This window comes from Martes martes, assembly GCF_963455335.1.
Source record: "Martes martes genome assembly, chromosome: 1".
NCBI lineage: Eukaryota > Metazoa > Chordata > Mammalia > Carnivora > Mustelidae > Martes > Martes martes.
The window spans coordinates 119872107-119893234 of record NC_137888.1 but is presented as its reverse complement, the minus strand read 5'-3'; the positions used below and the strand labels follow the sequence as shown (position 1 = coordinate 119893234).

At 48.6% G+C, this 21128-nt stretch overlaps 1 protein-coding gene across 2 annotated transcripts in view; it reads right to left on the bottom strand.

Annotated features, from left to right (window-relative positions):
- Positions 1-17971, bottom strand: part of SEMA5B (semaphorin 5B) — a gene marked incomplete at both ends in the record, with an annotated part of 36923 nt that extends 18952 nt beyond the window's left edge. The window contains 3 exons of one of the 2 annotated variants that reach the window (XM_080825375.1): positions 9306-9351; positions 12432-12531; positions 17779-17971. In XM_080825375.1, the coding sequence (XP_080681501.1) occupies positions 9306-9351; positions 12432-12531; positions 17779-17932 (300 nt within the window). The remainder of the gene's footprint in view (positions 1-9305; positions 9352-12431; positions 12532-17778) is intronic. The other variant, XM_080825374.1, reaches the window with a different exon arrangement.
- Between the last annotated feature and the right edge of the window lie 3157 nt (positions 17972-21128).

The following is a 21128-nucleotide window of genomic DNA, read 5'->3' as shown; positions in this document are numbered from 1 at the left end:
TAAACATGAATTGCCTACCTGCCCTGGGAGAGGGAGCCTGGAGCAAGCAGGCCTTCTATCCAAACAGGAAACAACAACAACAACAAAGCCAACCTGCTTTTAATTTCTCACAAAGCTCCTTCTTGCCTGCAGAGCTCCAGGGCCAGGGTGTGGGAGGGGAAGGAGGCTGGGAGAGGAAGCAGCAGGCTGCTGTCCACCCACAGCTCCCAGGCGGCTGCTTTGTGGGGCAGAGGGAGGGCTGACTCCTGCAGAGCCTGGAATCAGGAAGGGGGGGTGGTGGTGTACAAGTTGGTCATGGCTCCGTCAGCACTATGAGCAGGCTGGGCTCCTCCTGCCACGCCAGGCCTGGAGCACAGGCAGGCCTCTGCTCCCAGACCTTGGAGGGCAAAGGACCCCTGGTATCTGACCTCAGAGCCATAGGGTTTATCTGGACAGGAACAATGGAACCATTGTCATCCTCAGACCCCCATCAGCTCCCTGGCTGAGCCTGATGGGAGCCTGATGGGAGCCTGATGTACAAGAGCAATGGCCCACAGACACTGCAGAGGTCTGGGCCTGAAGCTCCAGACAGTGGGAAACTGCGGGGTGGGGGTGGGGGGGCGGCTGGGAGCTGGTGGGCAAAGGGGTCTTGCTCATAAGGGGGTGGGTGTTCCATTGGGTGGGTAGGGAGGACAGTTGTGCACCATCAAAAGCAGTTCAAGTTACCCTGGGCTGAACACCCAGACAGGCACTGACAATACCTCCCTCTTGGATCCTCACCGCCAGTGAGACATGTAGACTTTTGCTCATTTTATAGGTGAGGAAAATGAAGGTCAGAGCGGTTGAGCAGTTTGCCCAAGGTCACAAAGCCAGTAAGCAACAAACCTAAGATACAAACCCAGACAGTTAGCACCAGAGCTGAGCCCTCTCTGTTACATCCTGCAGCTTCTCACTCACAGTGAATACATTTCTCAAGCCCAAAGTTAGAACATATGGCCTGAAAAGGATATGTATATTTATAATGATAACAGCACAGAACAGGCTTGTTTGAGTCATTTTGAAAATTTTTATTTTATTTTAAAAATCATTTATATCCAAGTAATGATGTACAGAGTTGAATAAGTCAAATGATACAAAAAATTAATTAATAAAAAACAAAAACCGACAACCCACTCCTCCTCCACCCCTATCCTATTTCCTAAGGATAACTACTTTCAATGCTTTTAGCTGTTTCTGTCTATGTGTATGTTTTAATAGAATTTCTTTTAATTTAATTTTTTAATCCAATTTCTCAAAAATATGTATCAATCTCAGACTTTCTCTTCTGACTTCCTGTTATGGAGGTAAAGATTTTTCCCAATCACCCATTTCATTCTCCCCCAGCCCAAAGCACACATATATTTCCCTTCTCCCCATCCTCTCATTGTAATTATATAATACTATTTAAAATGTTAAAATAGTTATTTGTTTTTAAATTAAAATCAACATTGGTATTTGCATTATTATGAATATATACAAATTGTTCACTACTACCAACCAGTACCCTGGATTTCGCTGAATATAAAACACCATTGATTGCAATATGAAACACCAAGAAAGGAAATATATTGCCAATCAAATCTTTATTCCTTAAATTTTTAATGTAAACTTATTGAACGTGCTCTTATTTAGACTTACAATTGTTATCTATCAATCTTGTGTGTACAAAAAAGAAAAATGGAAACAAGCTTAATTAAGTATTCTTAAAGCTTCTTTGAATTCAGTTTGCCTCTTCTGAGTCACTTTTCAGTGGTCCATGCTCATTTGTTCTGTTTGCTCGTTTTCAGGGATCATGTTTTTGAACTGCCTTGGGCTTCAGGGATGCAGCAGTTTTTAAAGGGTATTCCACTCTGGTCTCCAGAATTTTCTTCCAAGCTATGGATCCCATTCTGTAAGTTGGGATGCTGGTACTTTCTTGGTCTTACCAGAAGGTGTCCACAGAAAGTTTTCCAAAAAATCAGGACTCATAGTCCCTCCTCATATGATCCTAAAATGGTTTGTGGCCTGAAATGTCAATGGGTTGCTGTTATCAGAATAATGACCAAGTTCACGCCTGCATAGGCGAGGACAACTCAATCAGGACGACAGTCTGGCTGACGGTAACTGTAAGATGCCACAGAAAGACATGGCCTGATTTCAGACTCATTAAAATGTGAAAATGTGCATCTGAGAGTCCATACAATCATGTCTATTCTGATGAGGTTTTCTTCTTGACCAACTTTTTGTTTTCCTGGACTGAATAATTGCCTTGGTTTTCTTCATTTGCTTGTTTTGCGATGTACTTACCATTAATTTCTTCCCAAGTGTTCAACAGGTGTTACAAATCCCTCTCAATATCATTTGTATCATGTAAATACAAATGGTTCTGATCATCCATTCATTCCTGTCCTCTCCCTCCTACCCCAGCCTCTGGCCTCCTGCCCCAGTGTGCACTGGTTTCTCCTGGGGTCTCCTATTTGGTTGTTATCCCGGGACTTACCTTCTCTCCTTTCCTTTTTGCTAAGTCTCATGTTTCCCATTTTTTTGATTTACTTGCTTATTTTGGTGAAACACATCTTCAGTATCTTCCTAAGAAAAGGAACATAGTAGATCATTTTTTTTTAAGTTTTAATTTATTCATTTATTTAAGTAATCTCCACACCCAACATGGGGCTCAAACTCACAACCCCAAGATCAAGAATCCCATGGTCTTCTGGCTGAGCCAGCCAGGTTCCCCATGGCAGATTAATTTTTTTAAATTCTTGCGTGTCTGGTTCATCTATTTTCATACTTGATCAGTAGCTGTGATACAGAGTTCTAGGTTGGAAATAATCTTCACTCAAAATTTTAAAGACATTTGTTCTTCCATTGTCTTTTAGATTCCAGTGTTGCTATGAGAAGTCTGATGTAATTCTTTTTTTTTTCTTTTTCTTTTTCTTTTTCTTTTTTTTTTTTTTTGAGGAGATGGGGACAGAGAGAATCTTGAGCAGGCTCCATGCTCAGCACAGAGTCAGACGTGGGTGTGGATCTCACGACCCTGAGATCATGACCTGAGCCAAAATCAAGAGTCAGATGCTTAACCAACTGAACCACCCAGGCGCCCCAAAGTTTGATGTAATTCTTACTCCCCAACTTTTCTAGTGACCATTTTCTTTTTCTTTAGACTCTAGGTTTTTGGGTCTTCTCTTTCATAACAATATCCTGAAATTTCACACTGAGGTGCTTTAGTGCATGTCCCTTTTGGGAACTCATTCAGCCCTTTCAATGTGAAGACTGGCCCTCTGCATTGGCACATATTCTTATGCAATTTCATCTTTAATTTCTTCCTCGCCTTTTCCTCGGTTCCCTTTTTTGTAGTTCATTAATGCAGTCAACTGTTGGCCTTTTCCGTTGATCCTCTAATTTTCTGTTATTTCTCTCCTGTTCTTCATTACTTATTTTTGTTGTTGTTCTAATTTGTGGGAGATTTTTCTTCAACCTCATCTTTTATTGCTTTGATTCAATTTTTATTTCCCCAATCACATTTTAAATTTCCATATTTTTAATTTATTGTTTTACAAAACATTTTTATGTCTCAGAAGATTCAATTCGTTTTTTCTAATTCCTTTTAAAAAATGTTTTCTTATTTTTTTTATTGTCCCTGTTTTCTTACAGCTTTCTTAATTCTATTTTGTTTTGTTTTGTTTGTTTGGTTGGTTTTTTTTTTGTGTGTGTGTGTCTTTCTCCTTCCCTTTAGAGGCTTTCCTGATAGGTCTGGTGATTTGGGGCTATTTTTTAATATTTAAAAATAAATCCACTAGCTATTTCCCACGGAAAGGAAATGGCCTCTTAGAGTAATGGCTGATTCCAGGTCTGGGGTTAGGAAATGTACAACAAGGCAAGTTTGGAACATCTCCTCACATCAAACAGCAAAGATGCAACCAAAGGCAACCAGGGTCATGATGTCAGACGACCCGGGAACTAAAATGAAGAGGCCCCCTACTGGCAGAGATGGGATAGTCATGAAAGATAACTCTAATGCACTGAAACACATCAATAATATTTAAAGCCATTTTGAGTTTGTAATAATAAGAAGAAAAGAATAAAATTAACTGATCATCATTGACAGACTGATCATTGACAGACACTAGCAAATTCTTTGAAAAGTTATAAATAAAGAGCATCAAAATTTATCCTGTGCTTCCTATAGAACTGTATGGTTGAGTAACCAAATAGGAGATGAAAAGTTCTTCTTTGTAGAAGTCCAGCTCATACATTGTAACATCTGCAGAATTAATGGATCTGGGAAACAATCATCAATGGCTACTAACATTGAAAAAAACAGAGTATTCTGTGTGTCCTAAAAAAAAAGCACACAATAATATCTACGAAGTAAGCAATCTTGCAACAATCTAAACTGAATAAAGTCTTTAGATCTAGCAATCAATTTACAGATGATCCAGAGAATAGGGGAACGTGTTACGATGTACCACTTGCATGGCAATCAGCAAAATCCAGACTGTGGAAAACTCTATGGGGTAAATGACCAGGTTTCTTCAACAAGTAAATTGCACAAAGAGAGAAAGGAGAGAAACACTGTTTTAGCGGCATACCCCATTAGTGTCCTTTAGCCTTCTTGGAGTCTTAAATTTTGGAGACCCACCAATTAGCTCTTTAGAGAAAGGGTCTTAGTCTCCCTTTGTTGGGGGAGGGGTAAAATGGATGATGGGACTGCTATGTGGGATGGGATAGGAGCTCTGGATTCCAACCTCTCAATTTAGACAATTCCAACTAGTTCCCCCTCTTATTGTTATATATCATCCTCACATTCCACAATACCTAGCAACCCAATTTCTGAGCCCTTCGGGGGTGGGGGGTTCAGCTTACTTCTCTGCCATATTTTCCTCTGTAAACTGTTCTGCTCTGCTGAATCAGTTATGACTGTCCATCCATGTCCCATCTCCCTGAAATGTGTTTAATCTCTTCTCCATTGACGTCTCTCTGTCATTGTGGATCCGAACAATTAAAAATTCCTCACCATCCTTTTAGTGGGTTTTGTGAAGATGTGGAGATAGACATGTATGGTCAAGCAATGTGCCACGCATAAAGCTTTAAACTAGGACCGTCCCAGAAATTCCAGTATGGCAATATCTGGTAACTACATGGTTTTTTGCTATGGGAGAGAACGGACGAGTTAGTCAGGAACTGGAGAATCTCCTTGCAGAGACTCAGCACCTCCCTTGGATGCCAGTGACAATGGCTCAACATTAAAATATCCTCTGAGCATTAAGTCCACTATTCAGCAGAAGTTAGATTTCAAAGAACTTGATCGCTGCCAGACGAGCCTGGAGAATGTAGTGATAACTAGAAGAGAGCTCAGAATCAGCTTCACTGCCAAGGCCGAACAAAGCCCCATATGCGTGCTGACATGTATGTGCAGAACAGTCCGCGTTTCTGCACTTTCAGGACATCTGGCAGCCCAAGGTCATAAATCCATTGCAATTAGGCTGCCAGTCAACTCATCCCCTGGAACCCCTCCAGCAAAGGGCAGAAAATTGTCAAACCCAAGTTAGCTCATCACACAGCAGCCCCTTACACTGTGGACCACTGGTCACCTTTTCTTTCCCCAAACCAGTTTAAGTTACACTAATAAATAACCTCCACAGATGAGGTGATTTGACTTCCCCTCCCTGTCCACAAGCATGAGTACACACACACACACACGCACACGCACACACACAAACACGGGTGCACGCGCACACATGCCTTCTGTGCTGCTTCACGCATCTCCCCTCCCTTTAGCACGCTCAGCATTTCGATTTTCCTGAAGGAATAGTTGTTTACATAAATTGTTTAATAGGGGTCAGGTACTTAGAAGTCCTTTTAATGGACGCTGGTTTGCATAAACTGTTTGTATTTAGGTTTTTCTTTAATTATTTAAACTATCAATAAAGCATGGAACTTTAAGTTTGGTTAAATCCTACCTTGGGGCCAGTGGGGTGATCAGTTGGCTGTAAGGAGAGTTAGAGCCATGGGGACCCCCGGGGCATATAGGGAGTAGAGGAAGCCGGGCGGAAGGGGGGTTGCTGGGCCCTTCCTCCCTCCTGTGGGCAGTGGTCTGCTCCACTTTGGGATGGCAGATGCTGCAGACTGAAAGCTTATAAGCAGGGACCCAAAGCCCCAGAGAGGGCAATGGAAGGGCACTTGCTGAGGTCAGGCTTTTGTGGTCAAAAGTCAGGGCTTGTTCACCAGGCCAGATGACAGACCAGGGGACTGGAGGCTGGGGTTCCCCCTCAGCCTTTCCAGGGAATGGTACGCAGCTCACTCCAACTTCTCTCCCTCTCTCCACTTTGTGGCCAGAAGGTACCCACTATAGTGGGAATGTGGGCATGAAAAGTATTGTTTCCTTTCCTGAGTTCTGTTGTGGAGAATCCACTCTGGACTCCTGAGATCAGACCCCAAAGAGACCCCCTTGGAAGGTGGTAAAACCAATTCCTGGTGAACTTGTGGCTGATTTGCTGAGCCCCGCCCCCAGCGTGAGCCCCCAGTGCGCCTATGGGGCCAGCATAAGGTCTCTTCCTAGGGCTGAGGCCAGGTCATCACAGAGAGGGATGAACCCAATGCCAGGCCTCATCAGCAAGCCAGAGAGTCCTAACATCTGATCAGGTGTGGGACCCGGGATCTGCTGTCAAGGACACCTGGGGAGGCCAAACCAGCTGGGCAGCACCTACAGAAAAGATACTAAATTTGGCTGCACACTGGAATCACCCAGGATTTAAAAAATCCCAGTGCCCCGCTGTACCTCGACCAATCAAGTCAGAATTTCTGAGGGTGGCACCCAGGCATCAGTGTTTTTTAAATCTCTCCTGATGATTCTAGTGGGCAGCGAAGGGTGAACCACTAGCCACTGGCTAGCCACTAGCCACTAGCCAGGCTAGCTCCATTCCCAAGCTGATCTGTGCTACCCAGCTCTGGAAGCCAGAAACCTAGATGGCACCACCGGGGCTCAAGACTTTGGCTAAGCCCTCCAGGGCTGCTAACTTCCCCAACTCCAGGGGTCACCTTCACGCGGAAGACTGTGCTGGGTGCATTTGATGTTGTGACCCTTTATGTTTCTGTCCCCTGAAGATCTTTCTCTTCTCTCTGTCCCCATTCCACTGCCTTAGTTCCATTTTCCCCACTACTCACTTGGGTTCTGGCAGTTGCCTCCTAACTGGATCTTCCACTAATCCACTCCCTGCACCAGGCCAAGTGATCCAAACACCAAAACTGGTCATGCCACTTCTCTGCTTAAAACACTTTGGTGAGCCCCATTGCATTCAAATTAACATATAGACTCCTCAGCTCAGCAGTGAAGACCCTCCAATGTGGCCCCTCTCTTTCCCCAGGCCTCACCTGCCACCCCTCTCCCACTCACACTCCATGATCCTGAGCACTGGGCCCCTCAGCACCCCATGCTATCTCACACCTCCGTGTACCCCCCTCAGTTGCTTGGCAAACCCCCATCCTTCAAGCTCCGGTCCAAGGGAAGCTTTCCGAGATAGCTTTGCAGACCATGCAGAGCCTGATGGGTTATCATGCCTCTGGGCCGTCGCTGAACCTAGCATTCACTCCACCCTGCACGCTTCCCACTGCATCGTTTTTATCTCTGTGCATCCGTTTCTCCTTCTCTCTTTGGCCGCTTTACTGCTCTAGTACTACTCCTAGAAGACCTTCATTTGCAGACCTTGGGGACCTAACAAAAAGCCAACCGCCTGAGCTCAGGGCAGGGCTCCTGGATCCAATTCCTTCCACCCACTTCCAACCACCTCAGCACCAACTTTCCCCAGGCCCTGACCTGCTGGGCTTGGCATCTTGGCTTCATTTTCTGTGGCTGTCAAATGGTGACTAAGCTCTGGACGGGCTGCTTGTTACCAAGCTGGCAAGCCACTGGAAGCTACCATAGCCCAGACCCAGGACCATGCCACAGATACCCCATCCAGGAGAGAGAATCATTTGTGATCTCACCTGGTTATTCCTGAGGCCAGTGACTGAGCCTGGGTCACCTTTGGATCTCAAATGCCTAGTACCATGCCTGAGACCAGACCCGGCTTTCAGTAGGTACTCAATAAATGTTTATTGGGTGGGTGGGTGGATGAATAGAGGGCGGCTTGGCTGCTTAAGGTAAGGACTGAAAGATAGATGGACCCATAAATGGATGAGTGGCATTCTCCTTTCAATTTGTCCTAGGTCCTCTGGGCCCTTCCCTTCTGATGGTTGGACATTTTCTGCTGTCTTTCCCCGCCCCTCTGGCAACCAGCTGCAACGTGGCCCCTGTGGGTAGACACCCAGACACAGCTGGAAGAAACCAGACCAGAATGTCACAACAACTCACCAAGGAGGTGCCCCCTTCCCCAAATGCCTTTTGCTGTGAAATGCTGTACCACACAGCCCAGCACCTGACCACCTCCTATAACTGTTCCATAATAAGGTCCGAGGCAGCACTCATCATCTTGTCTTGGCTACACTGTGAGCTCTAGAGGTCAGGGTCTGCTTATCTTAGAACCCCTGCCCACCCCCACCCCAGTTCTGATGAAATAAACACTCAAGCCTCCCAGACACAAGAACTGAGTCTTTTCCTTCACTGAGGAAGAGATGGACTTTTTTCTAGAATGTTCTGCCTCTGCAGAGGTGGTTTGGCATCTGTTTCTCAATCTGGGATAAATGTTCTGGATCAAGGAGTCCCATTAAAATGCCTCCCAGAGCACTTAGGGAATTATGCTTGGGGAGTCCTTCTTGGCAGCAGATAATAAATCAATCACAGCTCAGTGAAAATGCTGCGTTAGAATGGGATCACTCAGGCCAAGCTAAGAAAGGAACCAGGGATACCCTTTCTCTCGAGGCCAAAACTCAGACCTTCCTGTAGGACTAAGAAGGACCAACCATTCCAGTTTGCCCAATAATGTCCCAGATTTCGCACCATAATTCCTGCACCCTGGGACCCCTCCTTCCCAGGCCAACAGGGCCAGCTGGTCATCCCCACCCACGTGCTCCTTCTCTCCTGCGGCAGCAGCCCCTCTCCATGATGCAGGAGCCCCGGGTGTCTCTGTGTTTATGTGGCCATGTCCCCACCTGCAGCTACCTTCCCCCAGTTACCTGGAAGCCAGTCTGAGTCCATGCCCATGGGGCTCCTGTTTTTGCTGAATTTTGAATCTTGCTCGCTCTGCTACCCCAGCCCCGGGTCCCAAACCCCAGGGAAATCACAGGGAAGGGAAGGGAGGGGAAGGGAAGGGAAGGGAAGGGAAGGGAAGGGAAGGGAAGGGAAGGGAAGGGAAAGGAGGCAAATGTACCTGAAGGAGAGAAACATTGGCAAGGCTGAGTCTGAAGAGGTAGTTCCTGTGAAAACAGAGACAGAAATCATAAGTCAAGCTGGCTCTGCTGATAGGTCCCCAGGAAGCAGCTTCTTGGCTCCTGCTTCATGCGGGGCTGGGTGCAGAGTACAGAGGGCCTATGGTAGGCCAACCCCAGGGAGAGCTTCACCCCCACTGGCTCTTTTGACCTTCCAGCAACCCCGGGAGTAGAGAGAGAAAACTGCATTTACAGATGAGGAAACACGTTGGATCAAGGTCTGAGCAGCAGAGACAGTAAGCAAAGGAGCTGGGATTAAAACCCAGACTTGTCTAGTCCTGAAGCCCACACTGTCCCTGCCCACTGGCGGTGCAGGCAGGGCCAGGGAGCAGCCCCACCACCATCTTCCCAGCCAGGGAGCCCACTTCTGTTAAACTGGGAGCCTCATGGACCTCCTGCTAATGAGCCATCTCCTTCCTTCCAACCCGACGCACTCCGTGCCTCAGACAGGCCAGCCATCTCTCCCGACACGGGGCCTTGGGCCCCTCCAAGTCCCGTCTGCCTCGTCATCTCCTGCCATCCCTCCTGCAGGGACTCTGGATCTGACCTTCCCACGACCACCTCCCTGGACTGCCATGTCTCCTCTTGCCCAGATCACCAAATCCATCCCCTTCCGATTCCTGTCCCACACCACCCAGTCCACAGAGCGCTGCCAGCCTCATCGACCCCAAATGCTGTTTTTATCCCATCGGCCTGCTGCTCGAAAACCTTAAATAAGGAAACGTGTCCACACAGAAGCCTGCACATGGATGTTTTTCACACCTTGATTCACAATTGACCACACTCGGAAGCAACCAAGAGGCCTTTCAGCGGGTGAACGGGTCAATACACTGTGGTGTATCCAGATACTAGAACATTCCACAGAGCAAAAAAGAAGTGAGCGGCGGGCACTGGGGACACTGCTTTGCATGGACTCTGGAGCTGTGACTCATCACAGACATGGAGGGCGGCAGGGCCACGCAAAAGTGACTGGAAGCTCACTGACCAGACCCCGCGGCAGAGGCAGGGAGAATTCCGGCTCGGCTACCTGCTGGGCACCTTCTGGGAGCCTCAGTGTCTGCATCTGGGAAATGGAGAAACAAACATCTGCCTTTCTCATTTCACAGGGCTGTGAGGCAGGGGAATGGTGTGATGTGTGCTAAGAGGCTTTATTAGTATCAAGCAGATGTAAAGTCTTGGTTTTCCCTAAGAATTTTCTTTCTTTCCTTCTAATGTCTTCTTTTGGCTGTTCATCTTTTGGTTACTGAGGTGTTTAGGAATAATTAGGAATAATTGCTTTAGAACTTTCTGGCCTACCTCAGCTGTACTGAGAAGAGAATTGAGGAGAAAGGTTGTGGAGTGAGCCAGCAGGAGAAGGGAGGCCCTGCTGTATGAATCCGGGGGCCTGATGGAGACCTCAGCCTAGGGCCTTCTATTCCCCAGCTGTGGCTCCAGGCCCAGCCTCCACTTAGCTTCTTCGCTGTCCTGGGGCTGGGCAGCCTCCCTGGTGACCTTGGCTCCAGACCTCTGCTGGACCTCCCCAGCCCCTGTCCTGCAGAGCTTCCCCGCCCCCTCCGTCCTGGCTTGAGGACAGATGGGCTCCGGCTCTGCTCTCAGGGAACACCAGCATCTGCTCACAGCTTTAAAAAATTAGGGGAAGCATTGCATCACTTTATTAATTATTATCCCATCAAAAATCATTCATCACAGCATTGCTCTCAGTCTGCTCTTCTGGGAGATGAGAACAGAGAGAGACCTCTGCAGGCTGACCTGCCCCTAAATCCCTTATGGAATAAGACAGGGTATCCATGAGTGAAAAATATCCCAGCCTGAATGCCAGAGACCCAGGGGCTCAGAAAGAATGGGGGAAACGTCTAGCAGAAGAAAAGGAGGAAGGAAAGTGACCTAGAGAAAGGGGGAGAAGAAACTGAGGACCCACTTGATTTGCTGTGAGGGCTGCAAGGGACCAAGTCCAGGCCTGACTTTCCCTGTCTCTGAGGGCACAGGCAGGCTCACGGAGTGGGAAAACCCTAGAGTGGGTGAGAAAGAGCCAAGTGAACACAGGCGGGTGGCCCAAACCTTCCAAGCCTCAGCGTGCCAGTCCATACAATGGGGATAATCACAGAACACCCTGTCTGAGGCGAATGTGAAGATGAGGTGGCTTATTACATGTGTCATTTACTACATGCTGTGGCTGCTCTCCTGCATGTGTGGTACGCTCTTGTCATCTTATCATGTGATCTTGGGAAGCTCCCCTCCTCCTCTCCTGTCCCTTGCCTCTTCATGCTTAAATCAAGGGCAGTTGGATTAGACTAGTGGTTTTCAAACCTGAGAGTCATCAAACTCACCAGGAGGGCTGCCTAAAACACATTGCTGCCCCCCCAAACCCCAAACTTCGGATTCAGCAGGCTTGGGGTGGAGCCCAAGAATTTACATTTCTAACAAGTTCCCAGGGACTGTTGCTCCTGCCCGCCAGGGACCACACTTTGAGACCCACTGGAGTGAACGTCTCTAAGCTCCCTTCCCTTCTAGAGTCGATGGTCCATGCTTTTGTGAGAACTATGTCCTTCTGTTCCACTCCATACTGCGTCCACAAGTCCTCCGTGGAGCCAGAACAGTGGGGTTCAACAAGATGAGCAGCGCAGAGGGAAGTGAAGGGCTTCACAGGAGACGCCGGTGGCCCTGAGTCCGGCATCCCAGATGCAGGCGGCCGGCCAGCCAGCAGGGGGCTCCTGGGCACCTTTTCTGCAGGGAGCTCCCGGGGAGGATATGGACGGGGCAGTCCTGGCAGCAGGGTAGGGACAGGGGGTAGAAGGTGGCCGGCAGGTGTTCTGCTCTCGGTAACTACCAACCATGAAGGAATATGGCTTGCTGAGATCTGGAGGTCTAGAGGTCACCTCCCACCTCTGCTCCCCCCACCTTGCTTCAACTAATGCTTCCTTTTGTGGGAGACAAACATTCAGATACAGAAAAGGAACCTGGGCCCAAGAGAGGGTCTGCCCATAGTGGGCTCATCCCAAATAATATTCCCTCCACCCAGTTCTAAGCACACCGCCACTGGCAGCACCAGCCCTCCTACACCCCCTTACCTGGCTCCCACGATGAGCTGGTTCCTGGAGGGATCCAGGGCAAGCTGGGAGAAATCCCGGGCTCCAGGGTAGGTGAAGTTAAAGACCCACGGCTTCAGATCTGGTGGAGGGAGAGGCAACCATTCTGGTTACTGCTGTACCATCATCCACCCACAGAATGGAAGAGCTAAAGTCAGCATGAAGTCAGGGAGCAATGAAGCAGGGGCACCCCCGAGACCTCGGTTCCACCTGCCCCCTCTGTGAGCAGCCAGCTGGGGGACAGGGAATGGGGGTGTTGTCACTGTTCCTGCTGTGTTCCCTAGTTTGGAGAAGGGCTCCCCCTAACCCCTACCCATCCAAAGGGAAAACTGTAAGTATCCTTGACTCCTGTTAGACCCTCCCCAGCGCTTAAAAACACTCACAAATCCCGACTGTTCCACCTCCAAGAAAACCACCCCTCTTGCCCTCTGACCCCACTCCTCTTCCAAGCTACTAGGGTCTCTTGCCTGGACTGGTGCCAAGAGCATCCTCTCTAGCCCGGCTTCCACTCATGTCAGTCGACTGCTTAGAGCCCTTCACTAGCTCCCAGTTGCCCCAAGGAAAAGTTGCAATTCCTGTGAAGGCCTTTGGGTTCTGCACTCACTGTCTTCCTTCCCGGTTTGAATGCCAGGTACGTTAACTATTTAGTGACCCACCGAGAGAATGATGCTTCATCTTTCACATCCCCCTCAAACAACCACCCCAGCCACACTAAACTAGAACACTGCGCAGATCTCTCTCACCGAAGCCTGCAAACCTTTGCCCCTCTGTGCTTCCTCAGTGGAACAGTCCTGTTCACCCCCATCCCCATTGCACCTCCTCCGAGAAGCCTTCCCTGACTCCTCCAAGCCAGGGTAAGGTCTCTACTTTACTGCCATCAAAGCCCCCATCTTGTTGGGGGTCTAGTCCCATTGTTTTCTCTGGGAGGTAGGGAGGATCTTGCTTCTTAGATCTGTAGGCTCTGCCCAGCACCTGAAAGGAGTCTAGTGAATGTATGAGTAATTCACTCCCTTCTGTATACGAAGAATCAAGTTTTCGGACAAGACTCCATGGAAGTGGGAATAATAGGGATGCGTGTGATCAGTACTGAGTCCTGTCTCCAAGGAAGGCCAAAGCCCACCACGGGATTGGGGGTTGGGCAGAGACTTCCCAGCCCTCTGGATGGATGGGCAGTCGTCTGAGGAGGGTATGCCTGGGGCACAGTGCCTAGCTCAACTTCCATCTTACCCTCCCACTGGAGACCCCCTTCTCCTATCTGGGTCCACAGTCCCTTAACAGCTCCCCTTAGCCCTGGCCTCATGGGGTGGGGGCAGGGACCTGGCCAACAATGAGCAAGCCATGGGGCAGAGAACTTTTATGTCAATGGGGATGAAGATGAGGGGAAATGTGAGACCCTGTGCTGTCTCCCCGCAATGCATTAGCAACTGGCTCACAGAAGGTCCAGAGGTGTGTGTGTGTGTGTGTGTGTGTGTGTGTGTGTGTGTAATCCAGGGGAAATAAATCATTGCTCATTATCCTCCACTACAGAGTAAAAGCAGCCCTTCATTTCTGCACGATAGGCAAACACTTAATCGCTCCCTGGAGAATGCGAGGTTTTGTGAGCTGGATGTTTTTCAGAAAACTGTGATATGCACGATTAAAAAAAAAAAAAAAGAGGAAGAAAGAAACTCTGCAGCAAAATGTAGCAAACCCCTTGGGTCTGCCTGGGCCCTCAGCAGGTGACTACAGGTTAGCCAGGATCGTCATGAATTTGCAATGCCATCTGAGCAATACCGGTGTAAGGAGTACATTGGGAGTCCGGTGGGCTGGGTTTTTAGTAGACCTCAGGGCCACCCTCAGAAATCCTGGCAGATAGTATACTACCTTAGAGACTAAGCCAAGGGTCCTCCTCCTCCAGGAAGACTTCCTAGATTGTAATCTCCCCACCCTGAGTTTATTTTGTTCCATATTCTCTCTACCTTGTCTGGTTTACTCACACTGTATGTTTTTGTTGCTCTAAATGTGCTCAAGTCTGTTTTCTGTGTGTGCAGGGGGGGTGCGGAATACGAGGGGCTTGCCTGTCCCCATTGGACTGCATGCTCCCCAACAGTAGCAACTGGGTTACACTGGGTCACACATTCAGTTCTCCTCTTCCCCTCTGATGGGGATCTTCCAGGTGTGGGCAGCTGAGCAGGGGAGGAGGTAGTGTGATGAGTGTGCAGCAAGCCAGAAGAAACTCTGGGGACTTCTCAGCCCGGTCTTCACTCAGGCCCTTTCCTGGGGTGGGGGGTGGGGAAGGGAAGACAATACAAAGCAGGAGCGGGGGTGGCTGACAACGGGAGGAAGGGGCAGCGATAGGAGTTGGAGTGTGGCGGCCCCTTCCAGTTTCTGTCCCTCTCCCTGGGTCCCAGAGGGACCCCTGACAAGGGCAAGGGGAAAGGGGTGAGGGGAGAGAGATGCAGCGGGTGCAGCACGATGATCCTGGGGGAGCTGTCTCGGGAAGGGAGCCAGCTTCCTCTTATTAAACAGGCAAACAGGACCAGAGGGAAGGCTGTCTTTAAAACACCAAGCACGTTCTGAGCTCCGTGTGCAGTGAAGGCTTTGGACGGCGACTTTAAGAGAAAAATGACATTCTCCATGACGCGCCTGTGATTTTAATTATAGTCAATTCAATTACCCACTTTGTGGATTAACCACTGTCAGTGTTAACTCCATACTGGCTTCTCCCTGCCTCCTAGAAATTCCATGCTCTGGCAGAAGGAAGCATGTGCAGGCCAAAGACAAATACAGGTGGGCCCCCCTTAAAAGAAACCCACAGGAGAAAATTTAACCTTACGAAATGGAAAAACGCCTGTCAGGTTCTGCAACTGGCAGTTCCTCTAGGGCATTTAGGGGTTACTCACAGATCAGCCAGGTGTCAGGGGAGAAGGGAACTCACAGCTACAGGGCTGGAAGCCTACTGATCAGTCAGAAATAAAATGTAACATCTGAGGGAATCCTGTGAGCTGGGGGTTGGCACTGGGCTTGGTCGTGTGGCAACTTCTCTGGAACGTGGCATCACCCAGAACACAGCCAGTCACCCAACATGAGTTGAGTCCCTCGTGTGTGCTCAGCGGTACTAAAAGATGCGAGGAGATGAAAGATCCAGTCCTGGTCCAGGACCAATAGCGTTGGGGAACCAAAGGGAGTGACCTGTAAGGAACAAGAGGTATTCGAGTACCCAAAGGGGACTCTCACTCCCCTGATGTCCCACAGCACCCATCTCTGTCCCTGGTGTCAAGTAGGGCTCAATAAAAAATTTGGTGAGTGGATAAACAAAGTTGTCAGAGTAGAGAACTGGGTGGGTGGAGGGCAGGCCAGGAAGGTTGGGGGGGCGGGGGTGGGGAGAAGCAGACACGATGCTTCTCTCCTGGGCTGTCAGTCCAGATGATGGACCATCTCTGCTTGCTGGGGGGAAGGGGATTGCTTAGTTACTCTATGTCAGCTGGAGCCTCATTTCTCCATTCAGAAAGAGGGTGGGCGGAAAGTTAGTTTCATTCAAGTGTTATACACCTGCAGATTAAAAATGGTGTCAAGGGGAAAAAAAAGGGTGACAAGGAAGCCAGGCACTCGAGGAACACATCTTCTACCACTCCCTCCCCAGTTGGCTCCAGTACAGGTATACACCAGCTTGGTGGGGATGGGGGGGCAGGAATTCCCATGCTCTCCTTCCATTGTCCCTGCCCCCAGAATTGGTCAGGCCAACTATGTCCCCCAGCAAGGCCCCTGAGAGGAAATGGTCCATCAGGAGTTGCCACAGGGCGTCCAACAAGAGGACAGCCCTTGGAATCCCACCCTTTCTGTCCCCTACTTGGTCCTTCCCTTCAGTGACAGGCACCAGAACTCGGAGCCATCAGAAGTCTGAGAGTGTACGCGTGTTTTGTAGGCTTAAGGACACTGCTAATTTACTTTAATCCACTTAAGCCTTCAAAGCCTTGGATCCCAGCTCAAACAAGACAACACTGAGAGAAGACAGCTGTAGATTCTCCTCCCCGAGACAGGAGCCAGCCCACAGCTGGGAATCCCGCACTTCTGAACCAACCCAGCCTCCCCAACTTTGCCACCCCCCACCTCACCCCACCCCCCAAATCCCATGCCAGCCTCAGACTCTTGCCATTTATTTTTCCGCTCCGGTTTCCATCTTGCCCCCCTTGACTAGCTGTGTGGAATCCCAGAGGAAGGCTTCTCATCCTCCTGCCCAGGGGCCCGGAAGGAGCTCCAGTCACTCCCCCATGGGGGCTGAAAGAGCCCTTGGATGCCCGCCCTTAAGTCCTGCTTCAGACAAAGCTCTCCAAAGCTCTATACCTCAGCCCTCCCATTTGTTTTGTTTTAAGTTGGAAAAGATTGAATTGGGGTTTTTTTTGACATCTTAATTTTATTTTATTTTTATTTTATTTTTTTCAGTGTTCCAAGTTGTTAAAGGAGATTGATGGTCCTTGCCCTGCCTCCCTGTTAGGGTCATTGTGATGTAGAAATAGGGCAGGTGTTTGTTTATTAGACTTATGAACCTGGGGACCCCTTCAAGCTACGTCCGCAGATTCCAGCATGAGCTGCCATGCAGGTGACCGTTCTGGAAGGGTCGATGTGATCGTGGCTCCACTGGGGAGCCCCACACTGGCCACCAGGTTATGGGAGGACATCCGGGATGTTGTGGTATTTGTGTTTTGTTTGGGATTTAGATTATCATTGAATACATGTATATTCATTTTAGAAACTTCTACTGAGAATGTATAGACCCCTCAGAAAATGTCCAGCGATTCACAAATCCCAGTCTGCGAAACACTTTAATAGGACCTCTCTTGCTCTCCCTTGACAGACAAAGGGAGTTATTAGTCATCAAGCCCCCCTTCCCTGTGGGTTCCCAGGGCCCTGAAGACAGGCGTCCCTGCAACCGTCTTAGAGCAGCAGGAAGCTGCTGCAGGAAGAGCTCCAGCACTTCCTAAGCGGTGAGTTATCTTCATTCTGCCTCCCAGGGGAGCTACGAAACAGAGATCATGCTTCCAGAAGAGCTAGAACTGAGATGGCCAAAGAACCCTTGCCCACTCCAACCAGGGCACACACCCCCTTGCTTCTAACAGGGATCCCAGAGAAATGGGCCCTCCTCCCCCCGGTGAACATGGATGAAAGTTTAAATAAACAGTCAGGAGACTCAAGTCAGAGCCCTCCAGCCCATGGCGGCCCATCCTTCTTACATCTATCCCCAAGGGGGACATCCGGGACTGCTGAGAGCCGGAGACCCTGCCGAGTCCAGACCCAAGTCCTTCTAGAACCAGGCATCTCAAAACAGGGGCGAGTGGGAAGTGGTTCTCACCTGCAAAGGCCACAGTGGGGTGTTCCCTCAGGCTGCACAGCTGTGACTCACTGCTGGGCTGAGGGGTGACATCCTGGGAGCTGGACAGGTGGAACACCAGCAGTGTGAGGCTGGGCGGCAACAGGGTGACAGCCAGGGGTCCCAGGAACACCATGGTGGTTCCCTCTGCAGTCCTAGGTCCTGGAAGAAGGCGGGGAAGATCTGCAAGGCAAATGTAATACGGAATCTCACCACGCGCTCCCTCAGCAGCGCCCACTTCTCCCCGCTTTCTCCAAGGTTGTGAGCCGTCCCCCGGGGCTCTGTTTGTTTGTCGGCGTAAGTAAATTTATATTTTACTTATGTGACTTACAGTTTACCTCGCCCTTGTAACACAAAGTTAATAGATCATATCTTGAGAGCTAATTTCCCTTGTAATGGTATTCTGGGTAAAACTGACAAATTACAGAGCTTTTTCTATTATGATCCCAAACAGCTTAAAATTAGTTTTCATGATAAAGGTGGTATCTAGGGGTTTTAATAAGTGCAGCTGGGACAAAAGGGTAGCCATTCGTAAAAAGATAAATTTGGATCCATAATCCACACCTTGTACTAGGAAAAATTCCAACCGGATACAAGATTTAGTCGTTAAGAATAAAATCATAAAAATACTAGAAGAAAATGTGGGCAGAATTCTTTATAACCTTGGAATAGAGAACCATGACTCAAAATCCAGAAGCTGTTAAAGAAAAGATCGACAAATTTAACTACATAAAACCCCAAACTTCTGCATGGCCCCCTCCCCCCAAAAGTGAACACCAAGCAAAATCAAAAAGGCAAGTGACAAACAGGAAAAAATATTTGCAATACAGACAAAGGGCTCATATTCCTAATACATAAATAATTCCTGGGGATCAGGAGGGGAAAGATCAACAATCCTTTAGAAAAATGGGCCAAGAATATACATACAAACAAGGCTTAAAAATATGATTGACCCTATTTTCACTCATAATAAGAGCGATGCAGGGGTGCCTGGGTGGCTCAGATGGTTAAGCATCTGCCTTCAGCTCATGTCATGATCCCAGGGTCCTGGGATCAAGCCCCACGCTGGGCTCCCTGCTCAGTGGGGAGTCTGTTTCTCCCTCTGCCTCTCCCCTTGCTTGTGCCCTCTTTGTCCTTCTTTCTCTCTCAAATGAATGGATAAAATCTTTAAGAAAAAATAATGAGAGCAAAGCAAATTAAGACTTAGCAGAGGTAAGCACTGTTCACCTATCACTTTAGCAAAAATCCAAGTTAGCACTCTCGGCGAGGCTGTGGAAAAGGGGGTGCTCGTAGAAACCATGGTGCAGAACAGTACAACCACCAGGGACGGGAGTCTGGCCAAACGGCAGAGGTGTGTACTCTTCGACCTGATTTCTGGGAGTTTTAACCTGTGCTACTCAAAGTGTGGTCCATGGATCAGTGACCATCCACAACCTGCAACGACTTTGGGGTAAGATAAACGCAGAAACTTGAGAGGGAGTGCTGAAAAAACTTTATGGTAATGCGACAGAGTAATTTTTATGTCCATTGGATCTAATAAAATTTGGGGGCTTGTATCTTTCCTAGTTTTTTTTTGTCAATTCACTTCTCCAGTAATTCACTTTTATTGAATGTTATGTAAGTAGCCATCTGCGACAGATTGTAAATTGAAATGTAAAACCTGCTCCTTCGCCAGAGATCATGGAGAGGCAGAAATAGACTAAAGAGGCACCTGTACATAGGCAAAGTGATTCATGTACAAGATGATCCCATGGAGCATTCTTCGAAATAACAGAAGATGGGGACACGACCAACAATCTAGCCACTGGACACCACTTAAATAAGCTACGGCATATATTTGTGATGGAATACTATGCAGCTCTAGAAAAGAATGGCGATTTTTCTCTAGATTTTGGTAGGGAGAAATCTCCAGGTATATTAAGTGAAGAAAACAAAACAAAACAAAACAAAACCCACAAACCAGAACAGTGTAATAGTATGCAACTTTGCGTGTAAAAAAAAAAAGAAGGTAGAAATGAGACTATATATTTATATATGCTTGTATTAGCATTAACATAGATAAACCCAAACTAATTGTAAAGCTGGTTACCTATAAGCAGCAAAATCATGATTGAGGCTTCTCAACATACACCTGTTTATGTTATTTTCGCTTTTGATTATTAAATATGTTTAATATTACCCATTCCATAAAAAATTTAAAGACCGTTTAAAAGCTAGTTTAGTTCCCTAAAACGTCTAATGTGGGGGAGCACAGCAGTTCCCTGGAGTCTGACTCAGACCCTCTGAATCAGCTCCCATCTTTCTCCTTCCCAGTCACCAAGCCTAGCTGACAGCACATCCCTCACCTGTGACCCCTCCTTGGAGTCACATCCTCACCTGGGAAATACAAGGTTGCACCAGATCAGGGATTTCTAGCTGGAGGTGGGAGCAAAGCAGAATCACCTGCAGTGGGGTGGAGTCCTGGGTCCGGCGGGTGAGTGATCCCAAAGGGGATTCCGACAAAGTTCTGCAGGGACTAGAGACCCCTGGGGGTCCTTCCTGCTCTAAGACCCTTTGCTCCTAACCCCTCCTATTTCTTCCCTTCCTATTGACGTTGCCTTACTCTAGGTCTAGAAAATGAGAGCAGGGTGATTTTCTTCCTGCCTGTTTCGGCACACACGTGTGAGATGGGCTAACACCTGACATTGTGTTGCTTCGAGTTTTGTAGGAAATCCACCGGTGACTCTGCGGACTCTGCACCCAGCAGAGCCCCCTTCTCCCTTACACTGGCCCATCCCGCATCCCACGGGGCATTGGTCCCTGGAGCACCTCCATGGTCCCCTGAGCCTCTGGGACAAATGTGGGACTCTCCGTTCCTCCCCAGGAGAGCTGGCCATCCCTCTTCTTGGAAACCCACCAAGAGGGAAGTTTGGTCTAGGCATACCCCCTGGAGTGATTTTCACATGGCCACGGGCATGGTGTTATTCCTGAGAGCTGAACGGGGTCTTTCCTGCTGCACAGGGCTGGGCACTGCTACGGAATTTCCTCTTGCCCTTCGACACTTGTGCTAGATGCTTTCTATTTGTCCCTCTACTCTGTCCCCTCCTCCCCGCTCAGTGCCTGGACTGCAACAGGGGACTCCTTCCCTCTGTTTGGCCAATGGAGGCACTGGGGGAGATGGGAGGAAGAAGGGAGAAGGGAGGGGGCAGGTGAGTGGCTGCACCCTTCCCCCCCAGAAGGTCAGAGTTAAGCCCCCTGGTTTCAACAATCACCTGGCTCCCCCTTCCTCCCTTGGCCTGGGGCTGGGGCTACTTCCTGATAACCAGCTGCAGGGTAGAGCCCAATGAGCAATC